The 25,670-nt window shown below is 60.7% G+C and overlaps 2 protein-coding genes and 1 long non-coding RNA gene across 4 annotated transcripts; 2 read left to right on the top strand and 1 right to left on the bottom strand.

The window, feature by feature from the left end:
* Nucleotides 1-948: 948 nt before the first annotated feature.
* On the top strand, nt 949-10,132 carry LOC148055381 (uncharacterized). The gene is made up of 3 exons (XR_015705551.1): nt 949-980; nt 1,721-1,786; nt 9,548-10,132. It is a non-coding gene; the product is annotated as an uncharacterized LOC148055381 (long non-coding RNA).
* A 520-nt stretch (nt 10,133-10,652) lies between these two features.
* On the bottom strand, nt 10,653-16,944 carry TRAPPC3 (trafficking protein particle complex subunit 3). 2 transcript variants are annotated; one of them, XM_087761030.1, is made up of 5 exons: nt 16,810-16,944; nt 13,849-13,946; nt 13,523-13,622; nt 13,093-13,275; nt 10,653-12,404 (listed from the first exon to the last, which is right to left on the bottom strand). In XM_087761030.1, the coding sequence occupies exons 1-5, from the start codon at nt 16,849-16,851 to the stop codon at nt 12,285-12,287; spliced, it is 543 nt and encodes a 180-aa protein (XP_087617156.1). In that variant the 5' UTR covers nt 16,852-16,944; the 3' UTR covers nt 10,653-12,284. The 2 variants fall into 2 exon arrangements, with proteins under 2 accessions (XP_087617156.1, XP_087617157.1); XM_087761031.1 differs by lacking the exon at nt 16,810-16,944 and adding an exon at nt 15,098-15,124.
* Nucleotides 16,945-19,437: 2,493 nt separating this feature from the next.
* On the top strand, nt 19,438-23,770 carry LOC104017901 (uncharacterized). Its single transcript, XM_087760908.1, has 14 exons — nt 19,438-19,906; nt 19,983-20,143; nt 20,268-20,427; nt 20,564-20,734; nt 20,809-20,900; nt 20,985-21,142; nt 21,223-21,326; nt 21,419-21,643; nt 21,798-21,883; nt 22,053-22,189; nt 22,379-22,468; nt 22,691-22,899; nt 23,032-23,238; nt 23,358-23,770. Exons 1-14 carry the CDS (start codon nt 19,667-19,669, stop codon nt 23,643-23,645), a joined length of 2,328 nt encoding a protein of 775 aa, XP_087617034.1. The 5' UTR covers nt 19,438-19,666; the 3' UTR covers nt 23,646-23,770.
* The last annotated feature ends 1,900 nt before the right edge of the window (nt 23,771-25,670 follow it).

Here is a 25,670-nt window from a genome sequence, read left to right as displayed (position 1 = left end):
GCCAGCCCGAGAGCTCCCGGCAGCTCCAGCCCTCTATGAAATAATTTGTTATTTTAGTTGTAAAACAGTAAGTGGCCCCTTTCCAGGCGGCGCAAGGGAAAAGCCAAACGAGCCCCACTCCCGTTAATGACTGAACCATTCACTCAGCACGGGCAGGCACTGGCAGAGGAGCGGATGCCCACCTCCCCCTTGCCCCCTCCGCCACCCCAGCCACGAGGACCAAGGTAATGATTAATTACCGGGGCTGCCACCTCTCTGAGCAGCTTTTGTGCAGGACGAGCGTGCCGGGGCTGTGTGTACGTGTGGAGAGCCGTGCCAGCATGTCCGGGTGCTGGGGCTGACACCTTTGCCGTGCCTGGCATGCCGAGGGTTCCCATGTAGCTCAGCACATGCCAGCATGGTGCTGCTCTGTCCGAGCCGGCTGCTCCGGCTGCCCAGACCACGTCTGGCTTCCCCAGTGTGAGAGCAGCCGGACCCAAGCCCAGTGCCATAGTGCTGTGGGGCCATGCTGCTGCAGTGCCCCAGTGCCACGGTGCCCCAGTGCCACACCGCCCCAGTGCCATGCCGCAGAACTGGCTGCTGCTGGGAGGTCAGACTGGGAATGCACACCACCACGGGCAATCCCAGGGGCAAGCACTGGGCACCCCACCGGGGAGAAAGAGGAGGAGGTTTAACCCTTTCCATGACCAGGAATAAAATCTCCCTTCCCTACATTTGGTGCATGAAGACTGGTATCGGGGCGGGGTGGGCAGCGGGGCCATGTGCCGGGTGAGGCGGGAAGGCTCCCGCGGTGCAGACCTGCCCGGCCAGGGCTGGGTGCGGGCAGGGGCAGCCCCGGCCAGGCAGCGGGATGGGAACACCTGGGGCTGACGGGCTCCCCAGGTGGGGGCTGCCTGCACATGCCCTATATAAGGGGCCAAAAGCCCAGCCCAGGGCTGGCTGTGTGGCTGGGGCTGCTGGGTTTGGATGACTCCTTCTGGGTAAGGTGGGGGCGTTGCTGCTGGGGTCTCTCCTCAGGCTGGTGGGGGGCTTTTTTTGTCTCTTTCTACACAGGGTTTTTGTGAAGCTGCCTTCTAGCCCAGCTCAGAGCTGGTGGCCTGGGCAGGAGCAGCCCCCAGGCTTTATCAGGCAGGCAGGGCTCTGCCGATGGCTGGGTCTGGGGTGTGGGGGTCCAACTGACCCCTCTAAAGCACAGCCCAGGGAAGGAGCTGAGGACCCTCCCTTGCAGGGAGCTGTGCCTAGGCAGGGGTAAAGCCCAGTGCTGCCTGCCCCCAGATACCCCAGTCCTGGCCATGCAGCACCCACCACCCTGTTCACAAACACGGGTGCCCTGCAGTGACCTTCCCGTGCATCAGCCTTGAGTGGGGCAGCTCAACAGCCTGTGTAGCTCAACTATTATCCCAGTCTAAAACCAACATGGAGACTTTCCTGCAGACACCTAGGGCTGGGTGGGGGAACTGTGGGGTGGAGAAGGGTCTTTTCCTTGATCTGCTCTTAGAATAATGAAGTTGAGAGCCTGCTGGCTTGTTTGGGTGCAGGCTGCAGCGGGCAGCACACCCGTGCTGGCTGGGGCTTAGCTATGTGCAGTGCCTGTGCCCAGTGTGGGATGCGCCTGGCTGAGCCTTGCTCAATTAATGTGGGTTGGTAATGACTTTCTGCTGATACTGATGTAAGGTTCCTTTGAAATCAACACCCTGACATGTGTCCTTTCCCTTCCCAGTGCAGATGCAGGGACACGGCTGCTGCAGCCCTCAGCCCTGGGGCTGGATGTACCCCACGGACACAGGTGGGTGATGATGGTGGCTCCTGGGTGCCTTTGCTTTGTCCTCCCTTTGCTGAGAGGGGCTGGGGAGGACTGGAGCAGCTGGAAACTTTGGGCCAGGGTGCGTCGGAACCACTGGGGATGCAGGGATGGGTGAATGGCTCTGTGGGGCTGCGGGAGCAGGGCCAGGGCCAGGATCCAGCTGTGCCTTGGGGCACCTGATGCCCAGATGTCCAAACCTCAGCACTTACCAGTGCAGATGGAGACTGCGCTCGGCCAGTAAATCAGCATTGCTTCACCTCTGTGCTGGAATAACCTCCTCCCGGCCGGGCAGGGCTGTGCGGGCGCTGGGACAGGTTTACCCCAGCTGAGCCCTGGGAGGGGAGGCGCGGCTGGCCAGGAGCAGGGGCATTGCTGGGGGCAGGCGTTGGTGTTGATTGCTTCTTGGTGTCTTCCCTGGCCCCAGGGATGGGGAGACCTGAAATGCCCCCTCCTGTTGCTGTGAGCGGGAGCCCCAGGGGTGCAGTGGGGTCTCAGCAGGGCCCTGCTCAGGGATCTTGACCCTCTCAGCAGAAATGGTGCCGGCTCCGCGTGTCAGGTACAGACAAAGGGCTCAACAGAGCATTTCCTTGGCGTCATCCCACAGTGATGCCGGGGCAGCCCAGCCATCATTCTCTGAGTCTGGCAGCACCGTGCCAAGCACTCCTGGGCTGTGCAGGCAACACCACTCCCCGCTGTCAGGTTTTAGATTCGAGTCCTCAAAAATGCAAAAAATGCAATGGGAATCAAGGTTGGCCTGAAGATTTTTGATCTTTTAGCAATTGCTGCAGTATTGCTGTAAGTACATCCAGATGGCTGCAGACCACACAGAGGCAGCGCGCCCTGCCGCCGCCGGCACAGCCACCTTCGGGCCACCCCGTCCAGCTTGCCTGGGATGCTCGAGGACCTTGGAGGCCTTTGGGTTACGCCAAGGGGAAGTGTTTGAGGATGTGGCAGGTCAAGCTGTGTGTTATTAGGGTTAACCCTAATGGGTGGCTGCAGGGTGACCTGTCCCCTGGGGCTGGTGGCTTGTCATGTGGCTCTGAGGGATACTGTGGTAGAGCCATCACCCTGCCTTGTACCTGGGGCAAGGATGCAACCTCCAGCAAAGCCTTGTTAAATGTTACAGGGAGCTGAGCATTGTGTAGCTGAAACTATAGATCAGCTGCTGAGAAGTGATGCTAAACTGTGTCTCAAAACCGCTGGCTCTGTCCTCTTGGCTCCCAGCGTGATCCCTGCTGTGGACTGTGATGGGCTGCTCCGTACGGCAAGTCACTGTCCAGCTCTGTGTGCTAGTTTGCTATTTATATTGCCTGAGCATTGCTATTGCTGAAACTTCAAATGGAGGGGGGGGAATGGTGGGTGTAATTTATTACAGGTTAGCTGCTGTGTCTGCAGAAAGCCGGGGCAGGGTGGACCTGGGCTTGTTTAGGTGCTTTTACTTCAACTCAGACCTGAGGGAGGGATGGAGGCGATGGCTGCCCCCCAGCAGTGTGTGCCCAGGAGGCTGGCGGATGCCCCAGCCTCGGGGTGCTCTCCCGAGGGGTGCCCGGTCCCTGTACATGGTGCTTTGCTTCCCGCCTGGGGCACCGCGGTGTGGCACGGTGGAGCCGCGCTTGGTGCATGTGTCCTGGCCCCGCTGTAGGTGCTGCCGCCTGTCCTCCCCTCCCAGCTCCCTGAGAACTGATGGGCAAGCGATGCTAAATTAGCCCAAGCGATGCTAAATTAGCCAGGAGGCTCGTTTTAGCCCACCACTCACTTTACTCGTGCAGGGCTGGCAGGAAGGTGCGGATGCCTGGATCCGGCCAGGGGTGCTGGAGCAGGCAGAGGGGCAAGGGCAGGGCTGGGGGTCCCTCCTGCCTGTGCGGGCTCCTCCGGAGCACCCCAGTGCTGCCAGTTCTGACTCCTGGTCTCATTCCTTGGGGTGGGAATGTGTTTACCCAAAGCTTGCTCCTTGGGGAAAAAACCCACAGTGGCTTTTGTCAAAAAGCAAGAGCATTTCTAGGGACATCAGAATTTCCTATTCCAAAAGCCAGTTCCCATTAAGGAAAACATGTTTTGACCAAAAACTGACGCCCCGTTTTCTTCTCTGGTCTAGCTGAGAACAGAAGATAAAGTGTTGGTGCTGCAAGGTGGGTGCCTTGCCTGGCTCTGGTCCCCCCCAGCCGCAGCCGTGCTGACCAGAGTGTCCTGATGGGTGCAGGGGAGCGAGGGGCTGCCCCCAGCCAGCATCACCCCAAAGCCAGCCTGGCTGCTGGTGCAGGGCTCACGCAGTACCTGGCAGGGATGCTCCCAGCACCTGATGTGTTCCTCCTGCTCCTCTCCACTCACCTGGAGGAAAGTCCTGGTCCTGTCCCTGTTCGCCTCCGGTCTCGGCCGAGCAGCCGCAGGCCAGTGGCCATGTTCTCCCTCCCCTCCACTGCCCACCAAACCGAGGAAGTTGCAACCACAGAGCTCTTGAAAGCATTTTTTTGGTGGAGACCACCGGTACTGAGAGATTAAAATTGCTGTTGTTTCTTCCATTACTCAGCTTTCCTGAATTATGGGGTGTAATACTCAGGGAGTGGGAATAATTAGGGGAGAACAATGGCAGGCTTGAAGGCTTAAATATGCCTGTGTGGTACTCCCAGCCAGTCCAGCCTGCTGTCACATTTCTCTGGGCCTCCATTTTCCACAGCCCGTGCCAAGCCGTTTCCACTACGGGTACCCGCTCCTCGCCTTCCTCATTCCTTGGGCTCCGCTCCCTGGCCTGGCTGCCCTGGTGAATGCTCTGCTTCCCGGCTCCTGGCCAGCCAGCACCCATGGCATGGCTCCCTGTGCCCTGCCTGGCTGGAATGCTGGAGCCTGGGGGATGCTGGAGCCTGGGGGATGCAGGAGGGCAGGGCAGGGGGATGCTGGAGCCTGGGGGATGCAGGAGGGCAGGGCAGGGGGATGCTGGAGCCTGGGGGATGCAGGAGGGCAGGGCGGGGGATGCCGAAGCTCAGAGTAAGGGGATGCTGGAGCCTGGGGGGATGCAGGAGCCCAGGGCAGCCCTTGTTGTCTCTTTGCTCCCTCCAGACTCCTCTGCACTGGGCAGGCAGATGTCCCACTGGGTCATTTCAGTGCTCGAGGAAGCCACTGGGTTTCTCCCCTCCGCAGGGGATGCCCCTCTGGCTCCTCGGTGACATCTTGCTCAAGCGCCTTCCCAGCAATGGCTCGCTGCTGTGAGACCTGGGGGAGCAATAATGGCTGCAGCCGGGGAGCTTGGGCAAGAGGCCGTGATGCCAGCACCGGCCCCGGGGCAGGACGCTGGCTCCAGCCGGGGCACAGGGCTGGCTGTGGGGAGCTCCCTGCCCGCAGTGGGATGGGGATGTGGAGCCGCAGCCTGGGGCAGAGCCGGCAACTTCTCTCCAAGCTCTTGGATGTCAGCACTAGCACTAATTAAAACAAAATCAATATTTTTTTGCTGGAAAAAGAGACATTGTTCTGGTGAGCACTTTCCCCGAGTGAGCTCCCATGTCTCAGCTGGCTGCGTGTGATGGGCAGGGAGAAACCAATGGGATCCCGGGGCTGAGATGAAAGTCTGGGCCTTTGCTTTGTTCAGGGAGGGGACTGGTTTTAGATTTTTCAAATCATTTTGCTCCTCTCTCTATTAACTTAACCACTTGGAAGCCTTGACCACAGCCTCTTCCCGGCCATCCAGGCATCTGGTCCGGTCCAGTCCTGCCCACGGCGAGCTGCAAGCTGTGGTGGGGATGGGCTGTGTCCTGGGGGCTTCTGCGTGGCCCCCGGTTGGTGCCGTCTGTGCCATGGCAGGGCTGGCGTGGGGGCTGGCACAAAGCGCTTTAAAAACAACGCCCAAAACCCAGCGGTGCTGGGCTCCGCAGGGCTCAGGGAAGGTCACTTGCAGGCAGTGGGACTCGAGCAGGGGCGAGAAGCTGAGCATGTGCCTATGTGATGTGCTGACCCTGTGCCAGCAGCTGAGCAACCTTTAGCATCCCACAGCTTGCAGCCAGGGGTACTGGGGGCTTCAGCAAACCTTGCAAGGGGGGGACAGCAGGTGTGTGAGGCAGTATCTGTCCTGGAGGGCTGGGGAGCCAGGAGGGAAGCGGGTCCCCAGGGCTGTCCCTTGCAGCCCGTCCTTAGGAGCAGCCAAGGGGACACCCCAAGTGTGTCCTCCAAGAGCCATGCTGCTGCATGTGCATGCCCCCAGCTGCTGCCCAGATGTGCAGGAGCAGGAGGTGGCTTCCACGGCCGGCCGGCACCCCGGTGCACGCTGGCAGGGCCCAGGCTCACAGCTCCTCTGCCAGAGCCGGCTGGTCGCTGGATGAACAGACAGACTAATGACATCAGGAAAGGGGAACCGGCAACCAAGCTGCTCTCCCCAGGCACTGCTACAGGGCAGGACGTCGCAGGTTTGAATGGCTGCAGGAAAGATTAAATCTAGAAAGTAGCAGCTCTTGGGGGCAGCTAAGCAGGGGCTGGGTTGCCTGCGGCGAGGAGGAAAGCCCATCATCTGGTTTGTAAGCCTGGGTCAGCCCAAGCGCAGCAGGGATGGGCTGAGAGCAGCTCCTGCCCTGGGATGGGTTAGACACCCTTCGAAAACCCTGTGGCTTGGGGAAACACGGACCATTTCAGCAGCTCCCTTCCTTGGAAGCCACAATTAAAACTATTTTAAAAGAAAACAAACATTTCTCATCAAAATGCCTTCCTGTTCCTGGCCTGCAGCTGAAGGCCTTGTTGCGGGCCAAGGCTGCTCAACACCAGCAGCTTCCCAAGCTGCCTTCAGGCAAATCCACCCGAGCTGGACTCTTGGAGTTTCGGTTGCATTTGGTAACTGGCCCTTGGAAATTTTGCACCTTTTGCAGAAAGCTGGAAAGGCTGGACTGGTACTGCCCTGCTCTCCCCAGGGTCTTTGTTTCTGGGGTGGAAGTGAGCTTATGGCTTCGGTGTTTATTGTGCAAAACAACTACCCTATCCTGCAGGCACTCCTGCACCTTTTTTGGATGGAGCCTGGTACCGCAGGGCACCGTGCCGTGTCCTGCAGCGGAGGACAGCTTCCGGAGGGGAATGGTGCTGCTGCCAGCAGGACAATAGCGGCTGTGGTTTTAATTATTGGGGTTTAGTTGTGTGGAGCGGAACGAGAAACTGAGAGCAGTGAAACCGCAGGGAGAAAGGCGGAAAGGACGGTTTTTGGCCGGCTGCCTGATGGGAGGCGTGGTGGGGCTGGCTGGACCATCCCACGGCTGGGAGAGCACCGGCATCCTCGCCGGGTTGCGGCGCGAGGGCAGGAATGGCGGCGTGGCTCGGCTGATGTCAATATGTTTCCCTGCGACTGTCGCGCCATCGCCTGGGGCCATCCCTTCCCGTCACAGCTTGGCACGAGCTGCCGCTGCCTAAACTGCCACGTATGGAAAGAAAGCACGGCGCAGTGACTCGGAAGCACAGACCCAGCCCAGGGGAAGGGGGACATGAGATAAATTGGGTCCCTGCTGCTGATGCCCCTCATCCCTGCACGTGCCGCCAGTGCCAGTCTGTGCCTGGGAGCGGGGATGTTTCTCACTGCGTTTCCATTCACCCAGCACTTTAACAGATGCCTTCGCTGCAGTGTTGACTTTCAAAGGGCTGGATCTCTCTGTAGCCGGGCAGAGCGTGGGAGGAGGGTGCCTGTCCCGCTTAGGAAACACAAAACAATAAAAGAGGAACAATGGGGCCTCCTTCCCTTCACCCGAAATACCAACTGCCACCAAACTGTGGCAGAGCTCCCAGCAGTGCTGCTGGGGCAGCTCTGGGCCCCTTGGCCCGAGGGGAGCTCAAGGGGGGAGCTGCAGGCACCTCCTCCTCTTCCTCAGCCCTGGCAAGGGATGCTGCAGGAGGACGGGTGCCAAGGAGCATCGCCAAAGGGCTGCCCTGACCCACTGCTGCTGGTGGGCACTCCCAGCTTTGGAAGCTGTGTTTGGGCCAGGGCAATGGTTTTGCAGCATAGCTGTGCCTTGGGGAAGGGTTTTGCAAGCTGCCCAGCTCAGCTGAATGTGCCTTGCAGCCAGCACAGGAGCCTGGGAAGGTTTATAAAAGCATCCACATACCCATACTTGTCAGGCTGTTATCGGGCAGAGAACATGTTCATGTGGTATCAAGCGTGGGGAGATGCTCAGCTGGGTTGGGCAGAGCTGGGAGTCCTGGTGTGGGGACGGATCCGTGCCCCAGCCGGAACCCCCACCCCGAGCGTCGTCTTGCCTGGCGCTGCTGGTAGCCAACCGTTTTTCAATGCGTGGCTGCAGTGGGTGCTTGGGAACGTGGGGCTGGAGCACCCTGAGGGGCTGGGGCTGAGCATCCCGGGTGTGCGGGGCTCAAGGGGGCCATTTGTTGAGCTGTGAGCGGATGGTGCCAGCACTGCCCGCACCTTGGCTGCTCGGGGCTGCCGATGCTGTGCCAGGCCTGTTGAGGAGCTGCTGTCCCCAGCGCACAAGCTCTTGCGGGTGAAACATCCTTCACACGGCCCCAGCGAGCGCCCGGCACCCTGGCCAAGCACATCTGGCTGAAAGCTGTGGGAGCTGCCCTGGCAATGAGGACACCAGTCCAGAAACGCGTCCCTCCCAGAGAGATTCCCCCGTCCCGGCTCCTCTCCTGGCACCATCCCTGCCCCATCAGCGGGTGCCGGGCCATGGGGTCTGCAGAGGGACGGTGCCCAGCACTGCTGCCCGCCCCTGGTTTAGGTGGCAGGAGCAGGGCTGGGAGCTCTGCTTCCCACCAGTGAGGGGAGAAGGGACCACCCGGCTCCAGGGTGGGATGAGGGTGCTGTCGGCACGAGGTGGTGTGGGTGGGCTCGCTGCCGGCTCCGCTGCCCTGTATCATGCCGTCAGAGCAGGGTGGCATCAAACAGCCATTGCCGGCTGCCTGCAGCAAAGCAGGCAACAAACCTGGGCAAGCTGGGAGTAGCAGCCAGGTTGTCCCCACGCTGGCGAGGTGAACTGGTTGAAACCCTCAAGCTAGACCCTGGTAAGTCACACACGGGACTTCGGCTCCTACCAGTGCGTGCCATCAGGACACCAGCCAAAGTCCCGCTTTCCCATGGGAGGAAACGGTGCTGAAGGAGGGCAAGGGCTGGAAAAGCTCCTTCCACCCTCAGCAGGCACCGCTGCAACTAAAGCTCCTGCAACCCATCGCTCTGGGACCCGGGCTGGGGTCGGGACCTGGGGTCTGGGCGATGCAGAGTCCGTCTGCGGCCAGGCTGGCCGAGCGCCCAGCGTGGGCGGGCGGGGGCTGGGCACGGTGCGGGGCTCGCCCCGTGCAGCGCCGTCCACCGGGGTCCTGCGGCATCGCTCTCCGGCAGCGCTCCCGCCCCGTGTCCGCGTCCCCCCCTCGACTTGTTGCTATTGTCATCTCCAATATCATGCAGAGGTACGAAAGGCTGAAAGTTGCCTCTTTTCCTGCCAGGTTAAATCGTTCACCAGGAATGTCTATTATTCCCACAAGTCAACTTTCTCCTTCGCGGTATGTGTCCAGGGGTCAGGCCTGGCACTACATGAAAGTGAAGGGTATTCAATAACCTAGAGCCGTGGAAAGGCTTTAGTCCAACTCCAACCATGTTCAGGGTTTTATTGATGCGGCATGCCTTTCCCCATTTGTTTCCTATAAACAGCACATGGTAATATTTAGTAGGTTTCAAACAGAGCTTTTTGCATATTCTCCCTTGTCTACAATGAGCTACTTGGTAGTAGACAGTTTTAATTTACTTAATGCAATTTTTGCTTTTTGTTCTTCCAGAGGGTCTGGGCTGGTTTTGACCCCGTTGACCCAGCAAATTACTGCACAACTCCGTAATTCCCGGGGGGCCGGCAGCGAGAGCCCGGGACCTGCTCCCCACAGGGGCGAGCACATTCCCTTGCTCACCAAAGGAGGGAAAAGGACCCGGCACGAGCTCGCCATTGCAAAATAACCTCCTTTTAGCTGCAACATCAGCAAGGACTCGGGGCCTCCCTCCCTCCAGACCCCCAGGGACGCAGTCCCCGGGGGCAGCTGCTGCTCAGAGGTTGTTTTAGGAGCCAGCTGTGTGTCGGGGCTGTTTGGGGCCATTCTGGCTTGTTGAGGCTTGGCTCTTGCTGCCAGCCGGGCAGGCGACACGTGATGCTCACCAGCTCCAGCCAAAAAGTGGTTTTTACTTTATTGCAAAAGCTGCCGCTTCCCCATCCTCGGGGCTGCCAGCGGCTGGCGTGCAGCCCCGGGTGCTCGGTGCCCGGTGCTGAGCGAGGCTGCAGGGTGCCCCCCGGAGCAGGGGCGATGCCCACCAGCACGCTGCGGGGCAGCTCCTTCACGCCGCAGGCTCCTGCAGAGCGTTTACACCATTTATACAAGCAAGGAGGGCGCTAATTCCTGCTCCTGGAAAGCCAGCCGTTGCCGTTCCTCGCCTGCACACTCCCAGCCGCATGCGTGGCCGATGGCAGCCGTGGAGCAGCCTCCGCACCGAGCTGGCACGGGGGGCACAGATGCCTCCCGAGGTGATTTTTTGCCACTATGAATGACCACAACCAGCGCGTCTCGGCGCTCGCTGCAGCACACCGCCTTGGGCTGGCGGTTGCGAGTCCCTGCGAGTGCACACGCATGGGTATTCACGGGGCAGAAAAAGGCCAGTCCTCAAACAAGCAAACATTGACTGTCTGGCTTCCCAGCGCTGCCCATCAGCCCCCCCGAGTCCCACCCCCAGCCGCAATCCCTCTGTGCGCTGAATATTGCGCAGGTTTCCTTCAGGCAGCAGCTTTCACACGCGCCGGCAGCCAGACATTCCTGATGCGGCGCTGCCGTCACCCTGCCAGCCCCGGCTCCGCACCAGCACCCGCGTCGCTAAAATAAAAAGCAAGAGGAAACCAAAGAGTTGACGCTGGCATTCTTTTAATGCAATTGCTTTTAAAATGCAGCCTTAAAATGACTTGTAATGGTCAACGATGAGAAACGACGGATCTTTTTCATTTCTGCAACACGACCGCGCAGCACCTCTGCCTCCCCAGCCACTGCTGTTGCTCAGTGCCATTCTCTGACTGCTTTTAGAGCGACTCGCTGTCCCTTCACAGGACACCACAGGGGCATCCAAACCCTCCCACCAAAGGGACTCCTTTGGGAAAAAAAGGGACACGGGATGAGCCAACCAGCGTCCAGGCAGCTCAGCGTTCATCTGGAGAACCTAAATGCCCAGCGGCACAAGCAGCAGCTTTCTCTCTCTCACCTTACCCTCAGGCATAAACCTACAAAGGTATTTGAGCCGCCAGCTCCTGTGGAAGTAAGAGCTATCAACGTTAAGCTCCTCATTATCTCTGTGGATCTGTGCCTTCATGCTATGTAAAGTGACTTCAGAACCGAAGAACGTCTGACTGCGTTTTCTGGCTGAATGGGATGGCAGAAGTTGATTTTCCAGTATCTTGCGTTTTGAGATGTAACGCTACTTTGTGTATTTATTTTACAGAACAGCAGGTGCTACAGACTGCCGAAGCTTGCCAATTCAAGTAACACGGGAAATTCTGTTGTAGCCTAAACATCTGCGAGAACACACCCCAGCACCACCTCCGCACTGCGCGGTGTTTATACACCGTAACAGAACAGGCTCTGCTTGCCGAAATGCATTTAATACCTCCCAGTCGTTAGTCTGAGTTTTGTTTTTCGTTCCGTGGACTTGCCGCACAGCCCCTGGGCTGTAAACGCTGCTGAACACCGATGGCATTTTAGCCACTCTTTCCTTTTCTCCACTTAAAATATTCACTGCTGCTCCCTTGCAATTTAATGGTCCTCCCCTTCCAAGGGGGAAGTCATGAGACTGCTGGGAAAGAGCAACTGCAGAAAGGCCCAGGCCACTCGGACCTCCTGAATCTGCCGGTGCTGCGCGATGCCACTGCTCTCCCAACAAAAGGAGCCTCCCCGACCGGGTGCCAGCGCTCAAACAGCTCTCCCAAATCACCCCTTTGTATCAAGCTTGCGTTTTACTAGTAACTTCAGAATCAAATGCAGGAAGCCAGTTTGGTCTACAGAAATACTACGTGCTTATCTCCAAATGAATTTTAAACACCTCTTTTTAAGGACAGCATTTAACAGTAAATCAGTGGGCTCTCAGCTTGGTCCCAAATCCTGGTATTAAAACAGAGATTCAGATTTGAACAGACTGGAGCTCTTCTAGAGTTTGAGCAGTAGTTCTCGCACAACCAAATGTCACAATTAGAAACTGAGCGTAGAAAGAGTCCCCAGGGGAATACGAAAAAGACATCACCTTATGAAAAAGCTTCAGAATGAACCTGTGAAATAAACAGCAACCAGACAATCGTCTTCTACCAAAGATGGAAGGAACAGTAGAAGAATATAATAACATCTTAAGTAGTCAGTGAGTCAGTCTGAATGTACAGGGGCACTAGATCCCTACAGATCTGTGATGAAAGCGCTATATCCCTACAGATCTGTGATGAAAGCTAACGGCCAAAACCAGCTGGTTTCCTCCAGTCCCAAAGGGAGACTGGGTTGCGATTCACTCTTCACCAGCTGGAAGATTGTCTTCAATCCGCCTGATGAACTTCATTCTTATTTCTGTGACGCTGTCACCCTTCAGTGTGTCCTGGACAAATTTTACATCTACGGCCATCTGAACCTAGGTGATGGAAGAGGAAAAAGAAGAGCTGTTATCTCCCTTAAAATAGCAGCTTCTCTAGGAACAGTCTGATCGCGAAGCACCAGCCTAAGGACTCTGAGGGCACGACACGCAATGCAGAGCTCTAGGGAAGCACTCGTTATTTTTCAAGATCACATCCTCCTTGTACATTGTGGCCTACGTGGTGGACAGCGGGCACCTTACCTCGGCAACTGTACCTCCTACAGCGCAACCGGGACTCCCTGCAGAGATCAGAGCCCAGTTAACCCCGTCACTCAGGGCTACGCGTCCTGCTGCTCCACGTGCCTCAAAAATTTCAGCTAAGCAAGATAACCAAGCCTAAATACAGACTCCTAAATTTGAGACACAACTGTTCTCTTGTTCCAGCCAATTCCCAACTAGGGCTCATAGCAGTTACAAAGCGAGGATTTTGAAGCTTCGTACAAATCGAAGGAGATGCTAGGGCTTGTACTTGGGTCATAAGATGAAGGGGCTTGGTCAGCACCTCTGGGGCTCACAGCTGCCATACGCAACGGCAGCCGAGCGCTCCTGTAGCTCTGCTCTTCTCCTGGGAATGAATTTCAAGCTCAAAGCAAACACAGAAGTCACACAGACTAGACGTTGAAGTATCTCCTGATACCTTGGTTATTCATGTATCTATCTCACTGGAAGAGAGACGTTGGCTCACCATTTCCAGGGCACCTCGCAGCACTCCACACAACAGGTTGGAATAGATGAGAGATGAGTGGTTGTCAGGGAGCTCAACAAAGTCCACCAAGGGGTTATTTTCCAAGATCAGGGAGAACTCATCGCCGCCGGGACTCCAGTTGGTGATGCTTGGAGTGATGCCCAGGTACATCTTAAATGCTATCTGTTACGTCAAACAGAGTATGAACAAGATCGTGCCCCAAGAAGCAACAGCATAGCTTTGATCTTTGCCAAATTACTTGAAAACACCACGCCTTTCTCCCAATTCCCACCAGTCAGGGATCTAATTCTCTCTTTCTCCTCCCCAAAATCTCAGTCAAACTCTCACAACAGTCCTGTGAGTAGCAAATACTCTATCTTCACATGCAAAACCATGACAAAACCTGACAAAGCTGTGCTTTGACAATTACCTTTGCAATAACATCTGCAGTTTCACGGAAATCATGGCATCTTCCGACATTGGACCGGGCCAGAAAGTCTTCTATTAGCCGAACACCTATGTTGTAACCCCTGTGAACGTACCAAAGAGCAACAGCTAGAGCGGGAAGAGGGTAGCTTTAGAAAGACAGCCAATGTTTATAAAAGAAGACAGTGGAGGAAAAAAAAATGAAATCTGAGAAATATCAGTATTAAATGAAATTCAGTCTGCCAGGTTTTTATTCTTAGTGCAGCACGCAGACATGCCATACTGTGAACCCGAGCTCCTACAAGGCTCCACTGCAGCAGATCCACTTACATTTTGTCAAGCTGCTTGTTGACATCCTCGTCGTTCTCATAGTCCTTGCACAGCTGGGTGACCAGAGCGCCGTACGTCAGCGTGAAGAGCTCCGAGTTCTAGACAGAGGCAGAAGGGATTTAGCACAAGCCAAAGAGAAAACTGACTGAGCACTGCTGCATCTGTGTCCAGCGCTGCTTCCGTTGGCCCGCAGAGGGGGAATAGAAACCTGCTGTCTCAAAGGAATTTGCTGCTTAATAAGGAGAGATCCCAGTTCGTATTTTGGCAAGGTAACTTCAGTCTCCTTGGAAAGAGAAATCCTCTTTGACTAGGAACGACTGAGCACTTTCTTTCTCTCCCTCTCTCCACGCACATAGCACTTCCCAACTTCCCATTAACCTGTCCCAAATCTGCCCTGAAGAGGCAAGCCAGGAGGCTGTTCACACTCTCTGTAGCCACTCTTAGCAACTCTGTCAGCTGCCAATTAGCATCTCTCTCTCTGCTTTAACGAGCACATCCCCAGATAACTGCAATGGCATCTCCAGGGCATTTGTGTGCTACTGGCCACCTCCTGGATGGCTAAACGTGCAGTTATCAGGAACCTAAATTTATTTCAAACACTGACCCAGAGGTGAAAACTGGCTCAAACTTCCATCTGTTACCTGTGTTTCATGATCGTGCTGCAAATGGGCAACACTCGTTAGGCTCCATTTCTGGTCCTTTCAACAGGACAAAAAATGCTTGTCCATTCACAGATTTATGATATTTTGCTACCAAGAAAAAACAATACTCATCTGGCCCCTAGAAAGTTATCTAGGCACATAATTTGCTATATTAAAATCAGCTCCTCAGACCTAGAAGAGGAACAGCAAGGACGACTTCAGGTCAGCTCAGCAGATCTGTGTTGTTCACATCCGCTTTCTGTGCCCGGCTAGGATCAAAGTTACTTGGGCTTTCTTTGCACAGTTGCCAGATTTGCAGAAAATGCCAAAGGAAGAGGTCTCCTCTCCCAGCCACCACCGTCACCGACCCTCAGCCAGAAGCAACTACGCCAAAGTGCGTTTTCTTGGGAGCCATTAAGCTGGACCAGTGATTACACGGTCATTAAAGGCTGCAAACCAAAAGGCTACAATAGGCTTTAGCTTTTCACAGAACCTGAAGGAAGTGTTTTCAGGAACAAATAAACCATCATAATTTATTTCTGCTTTCAGTTTTAGCATTCAGAAACATTACAGAGAGTCTAATCTCACATTAAAAGCCTATCACCTACCATGAGATGCATAGATGCAGAAGGTGAAATGAATGGCAAATACCAATACTACAGAATGAAAGCAGCAGGCAGGCAGAAAGGAAGGGAAAAGAGACAACATCAGAGTTAAGTGACAACACTGATCACGCTTCATTCTGAACAAGTTTACACAAAGCCAAGACAAACAGGAGGAGGAATCACTCCCAAACGGCAACGTTCAACAAATAGAAATTGGGTTTGTTAGAAGACCCGGGGAATTCCACCTTGTCATTGTAAATCAGGAGATCAACAGCCATTACCTACCAAAAGGCTTTAAGCATGTGAAAAGAACCAGTCGGGCTCCTTGGGACTTTTGCCCAATTTTAGATCTAAAGAATTGACACATTCTTTGGCGTTTTTTCCTTACAATTCTGCTTTCATCTTGGAAAGACAAAGGTTACGCAAGTTCACATCGCTCAAGAGCTAACGACAAGGGGGAAGTCTCCTTTAGCTCAACTGGCAGTCAGACATTTGGCAGAGAATTTAACAAACATGCAAGAAAAGGTTACGCTACTTTTAAGGATTTCAGTAATTTTAGTAAAGACGGGGCTTGGCAGCTGCAGAGAGTAGGGGGTGAATGGATGGAGGAAATCCAGCTGTTACCAGTCCAAGACGCTGTCATTTACTGTGTAAAGCCATGGAGCCGTCACCTGCTGTCATCAGCCCCAAAGCGTGCAAACCCAGCACTCGTCATCAGCGCTCGTTATCGCCTGCAACGCTGCTATTCAGGTAACTTTAAAGTGTTGTAACAAGGCAAACTTCTAAATTCATATTTGTAAGCGAACTCTTCATTTTCAGTTCGTTTAATGGAATTAAAGTGCCTAATACTTTTTCCGTTATTTATGTTTTTCCGTATTGCAGGCTAGTGGATAGTCTCAACAATACATAACCGTTCCGTGGCTACAAAAAAGTCAGAATCCTAATGAAGTAACACCAATTCCTTAAATAAAAATCGTTGTATTTCAGGAGTTGAATGCCTAGAAGAGAATCCCTCGTCGTGCGGAGGGGGCAGGAGCGGGCAGCGGCCTGGCCTCCGCTGAGCCTGAGCCAGCCCATCAACATGGCCAAAGAGGGAGAAAAAACAGATTTTGTTTTTATTACGTGCTTTCAAATACTGACATTGCATCAAAAATGAATTAATTCGATCTGTTTTGACCTAGAATTAGACCTCAGCTCTGTGGTTTTGCTCTCCATCTCCTTCGCTCCTCGGTTCAGCCGGACTGATAACACGGAATCGGGTTAGAGAGAAGAAAAGAGACGGGAGAGAAGCGTTTGCGCTCTGACGGTAAAGCTTCCATAACCAGAACCGTCCCGTTCCTGCCTGATCTCTGCTCCCCCACACGGCAGCCGACTGTCCGGGCCCGCCGCACCGGGCACTCCCTGCCCCGCCGTGCAGGCGACGGGAGCTCCCGTTAGCAGCCGCTGCGGGTACCGGACACTTTAGGCCGAGCCCGTTTCAAAGGGCTTGGGCCTCCGGGGCGGGCGGGAACGGCGGAGGAAGGGGGGCAGGTCCCGCCGAGCCCACCCCGCCAACCGAGGCGGGCAGAGCCGGGCCCTGCCGCGGGCCTCGACCCGACAGCCGGGCCTGGTCGGGCCTCCGCCTCCTCCGGCACCCCCCGCCCCAGGCCCGCCCCCCGCGGGCGGCCGGCGCCGGGGCCCGCCCGGCCCCTCAGGCGCCGCGGCCCCGCCGTTACCATTTTCTTGCTCTCGGTGCCGCGGCCGGCCTGGCGCGACATCCTGCCCGGCCCGCTGTGTCCCCGGCCCGGCCCGGCCCGGCCGCCTCCCGCACCGCGCCGCGCCGTGGGGCACGACGGGACTTGTAGTCCCCACCGCGCTGCCGGCCCCGCCGCGCCCGCGTCGCCGAACTACGCGCCCCAGAGAGCAACGCGGCTGCTCCGTACGCATGCGCGCCGTCATCACGTGACGGAGAGGCCCCTACAAATTCCGGCGTGCGGGGCGAGGGGCGGCTGCGCGCCGCCAGGGGGCGCCGCTGCCCGCGGTGCCGGTGCCGGTGCCGGTGCCGGTGCCGGTGCCGGTGCCGGTGCCGGTGCCGGTGCCGGTGCCGGTGCCGGTGCCGGTGCCGGTGCCGGTGCCGGTGCCGGTGCCGGTGCCGGTGCGAGCGGCCCTGGCTCCCCGGGTGTCTGCCGGGAGCGGATGAGCCGTGCCCGGCCGGTGAGGGCCAGGGGAAGGGGGCAGTGACCGCGGTGCTGCTCCCTGCGACCGGTCCCAGGCGAAGGCGGGACGGCGGCCCCCCGCTGCCCGGCCTCCCTCCTGGCGGCGCCGTGGAGGGCCCCGGCCCCGCTGATGGCAGTTGCTGTGTGAATAACTCCTCAGGGAAAGGGCCGTCCTCAAAGCAAGGTCCTCGCCAGGGGGAAGGGTCCCTTCCCCGGTGCGCCTGGGCCGGCGGGTCCTGCTTCTGCTTTGGTCCTGCGCTGCCCCTTCCCTGCCCGCTGCTGGCCCCCGTGTCCTGGCAGAAGCTGGTTCCTGGGGCGAGGGCAGCCCCGGGCCAGCTCGGAGCTTCGGGGTGCAGCTTGGTGCGGGGTTTCCACAGCTCACCCAAGTGAGAAACGCACACGGCCGTGCGGGAAGGCAGCAGAGGACAGGGGCGTCGCAGAAATCAGCCCGGCTTGGGGCTCCGTGCAACTGCAGTAAATATGGACTGGAACAACCAAGCTCCCCCTGACCCTCCCCAGCCAGCGTGGCCACCCGAGCGCCGGCCTCTGCTCCAGGATGGATGCTGCCTGGTGGTTATTTATTTACTCGGATATATCTTTATTCTAGACTGAGCGAGTGCTGATTGCTGACCCGTGCTCAAGCTGGGGCGGTGCGATGGAGGCTGTGTGCTGGGTGGGAGGATGTGCTCTGGGAGCAGAGGGAGCCGATAGCGGGACCCCCCCGCCGGCGGCTCAGGAATCCAGCAGCTGGGTGATCACTCGATGTCACTGCCGAGCGCAGGGGCCGGCCGGGCTCTTGCTGGCTGCAGCAGACCTGCTGGCATTGCCTTACATGGCTACATCCCCGGGACGGCGCAGGCCGTGCTCGCTTGGCTGCTGGCGGCTGTGAGCCCCTAGGCCTGGTACCTTGGCGTGGTCAGTCCCAGCTGGGGAACTGCCAGCGTCTCCCGGCAGGAGCAGGACATGGTGCCAGTGAAATGATGAGATGTCTGTGCCCCCCCCAGCTCCCAGCCCTAAAGCACAGAGGAGCAGACTGCACACGCCGGCTCCCCTCCTGCTCCCAGTCTCATCCCAGCACTGGTGGGTGAACGGCCATTTCGTGCTCTCCTCTCACCCCCTGTGCCTCTCCCAGCTGGAGAGCGACATCCAGGGGATAGTGAAGGTGGGGGCAGCGGAGACTCCGCGACAAAGTGCACAACCTCACAGCTGCGATGCTGGAGGTGGGCACGAGCCCCTGAGCCAGACGGCCACCAAGCTATCCCACATGGAGACACAGATCTCCATGGGCCCAGGCTGCCCATGCCAAGCCAAACCCCGGCTGTCACCGTGCCATTTGTCTTGTGCGAGTGGCCATGTGAGAAAGCCACAGAGCAAACATCGACGCATGCCTGGGGGCTGCCCGAGCTGCACGTGCTGCTCTGGGTCACGCAGTGCTGGCCCTCGCTGGCTGGGGAGTCACCTGGCCAGGCCCTGGGACATGTGCCAGCTCCAGCCACAGCCCTGCCACCATGCTGATGGCGGAGCCGCTGCCCAGCCCCGCGCTGTGTGCCCAGGCTGCACGTGTGGGACTGGGGCAGCACAGCCAGGAGGACCAGCAGCCTCGGCCTCTGGGCACAAAGAGTGTGACCACAGCCGCCGCGGCTGCTCCGGTGCGTGGGTGCCCACGGGAGGTACCGTGTCCCTGGTCACCGCATGGGTCCTGGGCAACGTCCCGCTGTGCTGAGCCAGCTGAGCAGCGGGGGCCACACAGGGGACCTGCGCTGGCATCACGCTCCGTGGCTCTCGTTAAAGCACAGCGTGCTAACGAAGGCCCTTCCCCTCGTTGTCCCTGGGTCCGGGCCAGGAGCGGCGGTGGGGCATCTTCTGCCCCCCAGCCCCGAGCGGGGGCCGTGCCCTGCCAGCCCTGCCAGCTCCGCTGCCGGCAGCGCCGGTGCCGGGGTGACCCCGGGAGCCGGTTTGGCGGTGCCGGGCGGCTCTGCCGGTTCCCGCTCGCAGACGTGCCCTCGTCGGGAGGTGCTCGGAGGGGTGGGAACCAAAACACCGCGACCCGCCACGGCGGCGGAGCCAGGGGACGGGAGCTCGGTGCTCCGGCGCCGCCGGCCGGGCCCGGTTACTCGTTCCGGCTGGGGCTCCTCCGGCTCCGCCGCTCTCTGATGCCTTCCCGGGCAGAGGGGAGCGCAGCCGGGGCCCGGTAGCACCCCGGGACCCCCGTCCCGTCCCGTCCCGTCCCGTCCCGTCCCGTCCCGCCCCGCTCCGCCCCGTCCGGCGGGCGCAGGGCCGGGCTGCAGCGCGCCCCGCCCCGCCCCGCTGCGCCCATCGCCCGTGGCCTCGGAGCGCCGGGACGGGACGGGCTTGATCCCGCGAACCGAGCCGTGCCATGCCCCGCCGAGCCTTCCCCCCGCCCGGCCAGCGGAGCGCAGCGACCCCGGGAGCGGCCGTGGCGGGGCTGGCGGGGCTCAGGGCCGCCGCCGTGCTGCTGTGCGCGGCGCTGGGCGCCGGGCCGGGACGGGCTCAGCCCTTCTCCTTCCCCTTCCCCTTCCAGGACCCGGCGCTGCCCTGGCACCGCCGCCTCGACGACCTGCTGGGCCGGCTGAGCCCCGCCGAGCTGGTGCTGCAGGTGAGGGGGCGGCGGGGGGCGGCCCCGGGACCCCCCCGGGCGGGGACCCCCCCTGCTCAGCGCCGCTGGCCCGCAGGTGGCGAGGGGGGGAGCGATGGGGAACGGCCCCGCACCCCCGATCCCGCGGCTGGGCATCGCGCCCTACAACTGGAACACGGAGTGTCTGCGGGGCGATGCGGAGGCGCCCGGCTGGGCCACGGCTTTCCCCCAGGCGCTGGGGCTCGCTGCCGCCTTCAGGTACCAGCACTGGGGACGGGTCCCCGTGGGATGGCTCCCATGGGACAGGGCGTCCAGGGATGCGGAACATGGCCCTACAAGATGGGCATCCCCTCGCCCACACCCCCCTGTGCTCTCCCCGCAGCCCTGAGCTCGTCTACCGGGTGGCCAATGCCACTGCCACCGAGGTGAGAGCCAAGCACAACAACTTTGCTGCCACCGGCCGCTACGGTGACCACACAGGGCTCAGCTGCTTCAGCCCCGTCCTGAACATCATGAGGCACCCGCTGTGGGGCAGGAACCAGGTGCCAGCACGGGGAGGGCTGGCCTGGGGCCGGGATCAGGCTGACCAGCTGGAGGATGGCAGCAGCTCCCCGGGGCACTGGCTGCAGGGATGTGGGGTTGGGGGTCCCGGCAGTGACCCGCCTGCGTCTTGGCCAGGAGACCTACGGGGAGGACCCGTTCCTGAGCGGGGAGTTGGCCCGCAGCTTCGTGCAGGGGCTGCAGGGTCAGCACCCGCGCTATATCAAGGCCAGTGCCGGCTGCAAGCACTTCAGCGTGCATGGGGGCCCTGAGAACATTCCCGTCTCCAGGCTCAGCTTTGACGCCAAGGTGAGCGCGGCAGGGCTGTGGGATGGCGGGGGGCTCCCCCAGGCGCTGACCCCTCTCTGCTGCGGCACTTGCAGGTGCTGGAGCGGGACTGGCGCACCACCTTCCTGCCCCAGTTCCAGGCGTGTGTGCGCGCTGGCTCCTACAGCTTCATGTGCAGCTACAACAGGTACCGAGCATGGTGGGGGCTGCATGGGCTGGGCTGCCTGCGGAGTGGCCGGTCATCCGGGCTGCCCCATCCCCTCTCCGACAGGATCAACGGCGTTCCCGCCTGCGCCAACAAGAAGCTGCTGACAGACATCCTGCGTGGCGAGTGGGGGTTTGAGGGCTACGTGGTGAGCGATGAAGGAGCCCTGGAGCTCATCATGCTGGGGCACCACTACACGCGCACCTTCCTGGAGACGGCGGTCGGTGAGCTCGCGGGACGGGCGTGGGGTCTCCGGGCATCACGCAGCTGTGACAGGCGGTTTCCCTCCTCACCGGCATGGCAGCCTCGATGAACGCCGGCTGCAACCTGGAGCTCTCCTACGGCACAAGGAACAATGTCTTCATGCACATCCCCCAGGCTCTGGTCATGGGCAACATCACGCTGCAGGTGAGCCAGGGAGCGGGGCCAGGGGCACGGACAGAGAGCTGGGGCTGCCCCCGCCGAGCACAGCTGAGGTTTTGGTGTTGGGGTCTTTGCAGATGCTGCGTGACCGGGTCCGGCCCCTCTTCTACACGCGGATGCGGCTGGGGGAGTTCGACCCCCCGGCCATGAACCCCTACAGCGCCCTGGACCTGAGCGCTGTGCAGAGCCCCGAGCACCGCAACCTCTCGCTGGAAGCTGCTATCAAGAGCTTTGTGCTGCTGAAGAACACACGGGGGACGCTGCCCCTCCGGGCCTGGGACCTGCCCAGCCAGCGCCTAGCGGTTAGCACCGCGCACGAAGGCGGGCAGGGGGACGTGGTGACTCAGGGGCTGCTGGCCCCGTATCGCGGGCACGCAGGCATCCCTTCTTTGGAGAGCCACAGGCTGCGTGGCACAGGGTTGCCGGTGCCCACCCTCACCCCTCTACCCTCCACAGGTGGTGGGACCCTTCGCTGACAACCCCCGGGTGTTGTTTGGGGACTACGCGCCGGTGCCGGAGCCACGTTACATCTACACTCCCCGGTGAGACAGGGCAGTGCTGCCCTCCGTCCCCTGGTCCTGGGCACTGCCTGGGGCTGCTGCTGGAGCTGCTCGACCCTTCGCTGGGGGCCGGGGCAAGAGGGGGCATCCCCAAGGTGCCCCAGCCCTGGGGCACAGCAGCCCCTGCACCCTCTACTCTTCCCTGGTGCAGGAGAGGGCTGGAGACACTGCCGGCCAACGTCACCTTCGCGGCAGGCTGCCGTGAGCCACAGTGCCAGCAGTACTCGCGGGCAGAGGTGGTGGGTGCGGCGGCGGTAGCCGACGTGGTGGTGGTCTGCCTGGGCACAGGTAGGTGGGAGCGGGGAGGGTGCTGGGTGGGGATGGCCTGAGGAGGTGGAGCACCCCAGAGCCTGGGCAGCTCTGGGAGAGGAACAGGTCCCCATCGGCCCCCCGCGGCAGTCGGTGCCCCTCTGCCCCATCTGTCTGCGGTGGCCCGGGTGGGGTGTAAGGGGCTGTCCCTTGGCTGTCTCCACACAGGAACGGGTGTGGAGACGGAGGCAAAGGACCGGAGGGACCTGTCCCTGCCAGGCCACCAGCTGGAGCTGCTGCAGGACGCCGTGCAGGCGGGTAGGGGCTCTGCGGGGCTCGGCTCTTGGCTGGGGCTGTGCGCTGGCACCTGGGGGCTGGTTGGGGTCCCGGGGGTCAGGACCAGCTCAGAGGGGGTGGTGATGGGCTGGGGCACAGGGAGGGGAACTGCAGCCCCCCAAGGTGTTCCCCACCCCCGAGGCACCCCAGAGGCGTCCAAGCGGCGCCAGCGCGGGGCTCTTGATGACAACTGTCTCCCTGCAGCTGCCGGGCGCCCCGTCATCCTGCTGCTGTTCAACGCGGGGCCCCTGGATGTGAGCTGGGCGCAGGCGCATGAGGGCGTGGGCGCCATCCTGGCCTGCTTCTTCCCTGCCCAGGCCACCGGCCTCGCCATTGCCAGGGTCCTGCTGGGTGAGGCAGGGGCCAACCCGGCCGGCAGGCTGCCAGCCACATGGCCCGCGGGCATGCACCAGGTAAGGCTGGGGCAGCTGGTGGCACCCGTAGCCCTTCCCTGCCTTGGTGGCCAGGGAGCTGTGGGACGCAGGGATGATGCTTGACTGTGCCTGCCCAGCCCTGCCCCGCTCCACCGGCCCCGCATCCCGCAGGTACCACCGATGGAGAACTACACCATGGAGGGGCGGACGTACCGGTACTACGGGCAGGAGGCCCCGCTCTACCCCTTTGGGTACGGGCTGTCCTACACCACGTTCAAGTACCGGGACCTGGTGCTGAGCCCCCCAGTGTTGCCCGTCTGTGCCAACCTCTCCGTGTCTGTGGTGCTGGAGAACATGGGGCAGCAGGATGGCGAGGAGGTGAGCATGGCTGCTCCGCACTGATGTGGCTATAGAGGGTATGGATGCGGCTGGGGTCCCCTCTGCCAGGGGGGCAGCTGGGGGGTCCTCTTGGTGCTGACTCCAGTCCCTCTGGGCAGGTGGTGCAGCTGTACCTGCGGTGGGAGCAGTCATCCGTGCCAGTGCCCCGCTGGCAGCTGGTGGCTTTCCGCCGCGTGGCTGTGCCGTCCGGCCGGGAGACCAAGCTGTCCTTCCAGGTGGCGGCCGAGCAGCGCGCCGTCTGGGCACAGGGCTGGCGCCTCGAGCCTGGCACCTTCACCCTCTTTGCCGGTGGGCAGCAGCCGGGCCAGCAGACACGGGCGCCCTCGGAGGTGCTGACCGCGCGGTTCACCGTCACCGGCGCAGCCCGGCCCCTGCGTGGGTGCTAGAGGTGGGGCGGCCGTGGGGCCAGGCAGCCCAGGGTGCTGGTGGAGGGAAGGGGTACACAGGGTCCCATGTGCCGCAGGGAGCGCGGTTGTCTGCCTTGCAATAAAGTGCCGGGTGCTGCTCCGTGGCGGCTGTGTGGGGCCTCCCCTCCCGTCCCCCTGGCCCAGGGCTGCGTGCGTCCCTGCAGCAGGACAGCAGTGCCCCTGCCCTGCCCAGGGCTTTCACCTTCCTCCCTGTTCCTGTCCCACCCCGGGGTGCCGCTGCAGCCCTACACCCTGCCTGTGCCCCACGCCGGCCCCTCGGCCGTGGCCGCCCAGACCCACGTGTGCCCCGGCCAGCACACGCCTGCGCCTCCCGCTCTATTTATAGCTGTCGGGGCTGCTCCAGCGCATTCCCTGTGCCAAGGGGGCGGGAGACCGGCAGCGCTGCCTTCATCCCCAGCCTGGGGGGCTCGGGAGGGCAGGGGCTGTCTCGTCTCCTGCCCAGGCAGGATCCGTCCCCAGGAAGGTGGCAGAGCCAGCACGGCGAGGTGCGGGCAGGAATCTGGCAGCGTGGGAGGGGGCAGAGATGCAGCAATAGGAGCGGGCAAGCGCTGCACTGGCCAGAGGGCCGGATCCAGCCCTACAGCAGCTCAGGTGCTGTGGGGCAGGGATGGGACGGGGGTCCAGCAACGATGCTGGTGGGGAGCGCAGGTAGCCAGAGCCAGGCAGGGGCCGGAGTGCCTCAGGACGGCGTTGGAGGACTGGGATCTCCTTCAGCCCCGGGGCCAGAGGCCAAGGTGGGGCTGGCGGGGAGCGTGTGGGGCTGCCCAGGCCTGACACCATGACATCAGGGCACTAATTACAGATGCGGCCTGGGATAATTACAGAGCGAGGAGGGCTGCAGCAGGGCAGGGCAGGGCAGGGCTCAGCCCATTGCTGGCCCATTTGTCACCTGCACCCACAGGGGATTGTCCTGCAGCAGCGGGGCTTTGCGGCTGGCCGCGATGCCAGCCCTGTGGCAAGATGCTCGGGGGCTGGTGGCTGCCCTGGCGCACTGCCGGTGATGGGTTGGTACCACACCCATCCGCTCCAGGGATTGTCCTTTGATTTTGGGGTGCTCCGCACCCCGTTGGCTCCCCACAGACAGCATCAGGGCGAGGCGCTGGGCACGCTGCGGGGGCTAGAGCCATGGCTGGGCCCCAGCCCACTGGGTGCAGCCCCCTCCCCAGACCAGCCCGAGGGAGCCATGGCAGCGTTGCACCCCACACCAAGGGGCTGAGGAACACGGGGAGCTCTGGGGCATGCAGCTGCTGGGACCGGGCGGCATGCTCGTCATGAGCTCATCGGATTTTCCATCAGCGCAGGGAGGGCGGCTGTTCGCAGCACCACGGGAATGGGGGGGCTGGACCCAGGAATCCCGATGCAGCAGGGCTCTGCCTGCAGCGGAGCGATCGATGAATGCTCTGCTTGTTGTATAAGCCCATCGACTCGGGCTGAGATGGCAGCCAGGAGCCCTCTGCGTCGCTGCCTGCACTGGGAGCACCAGCAGAGCACAACCACAGGCCCTGTACACCCGCGGTTGCCCCTTCCTCACTGTGCCCCCTGCTCCCGGCTGGCCCTGTGGTGGGGAGAAGGACCCTGGGCATAGCTGGACCCGGTGCCAGGCTGTCCTGGAGCCCCGGGATGCTCACCCACTCTGGGCGGTGCTGTGCTGGGCCCCCTGCCCGCCCCGCCGGGACCCACAGGGCCGTGGCCCCACCAGGCAAAGGGACTTTGGAAGCTGCCAGCTGGCACCCTTGGAGCAAGTCATGGGGTGGCCCCGGCCCTGCTCTGCCGGGTCCCTTGTGCTCCCCTTCCCTGTCCCGGGGTGTCCCCTGTGTTTGTGGGTTCACTGGGACACGTTCCTGCGCCACGTGCGCTCCTGTCCCCCGCCATCCCCCCAGGGCTGCGCAGCTCCCAGAGCCGCAGCTCGGCCGCGCAGCATTCCCCGGCAGGGAGTCAGCCGGCGGGTGAGGCTGCTGGGAGTTTCGGGGAAGCCTCTGCTCT

This window comes from Nipponia nippon, unplaced genomic scaffold (assembly GCF_047370975.1).
Source record: "Nipponia nippon isolate SJK-2023a ecotype South Korea unplaced genomic scaffold, ASM4737097v1 scaffold_23, whole genome shotgun sequence".
Lineage (NCBI taxonomy): Eukaryota > Metazoa > Chordata > Aves > Pelecaniformes > Threskiornithidae > Nipponia > Nipponia nippon.
The sequence above is the reverse complement of the archived record's forward strand: the minus strand, read 5'-3'. Positions and strand labels throughout refer to the sequence as shown.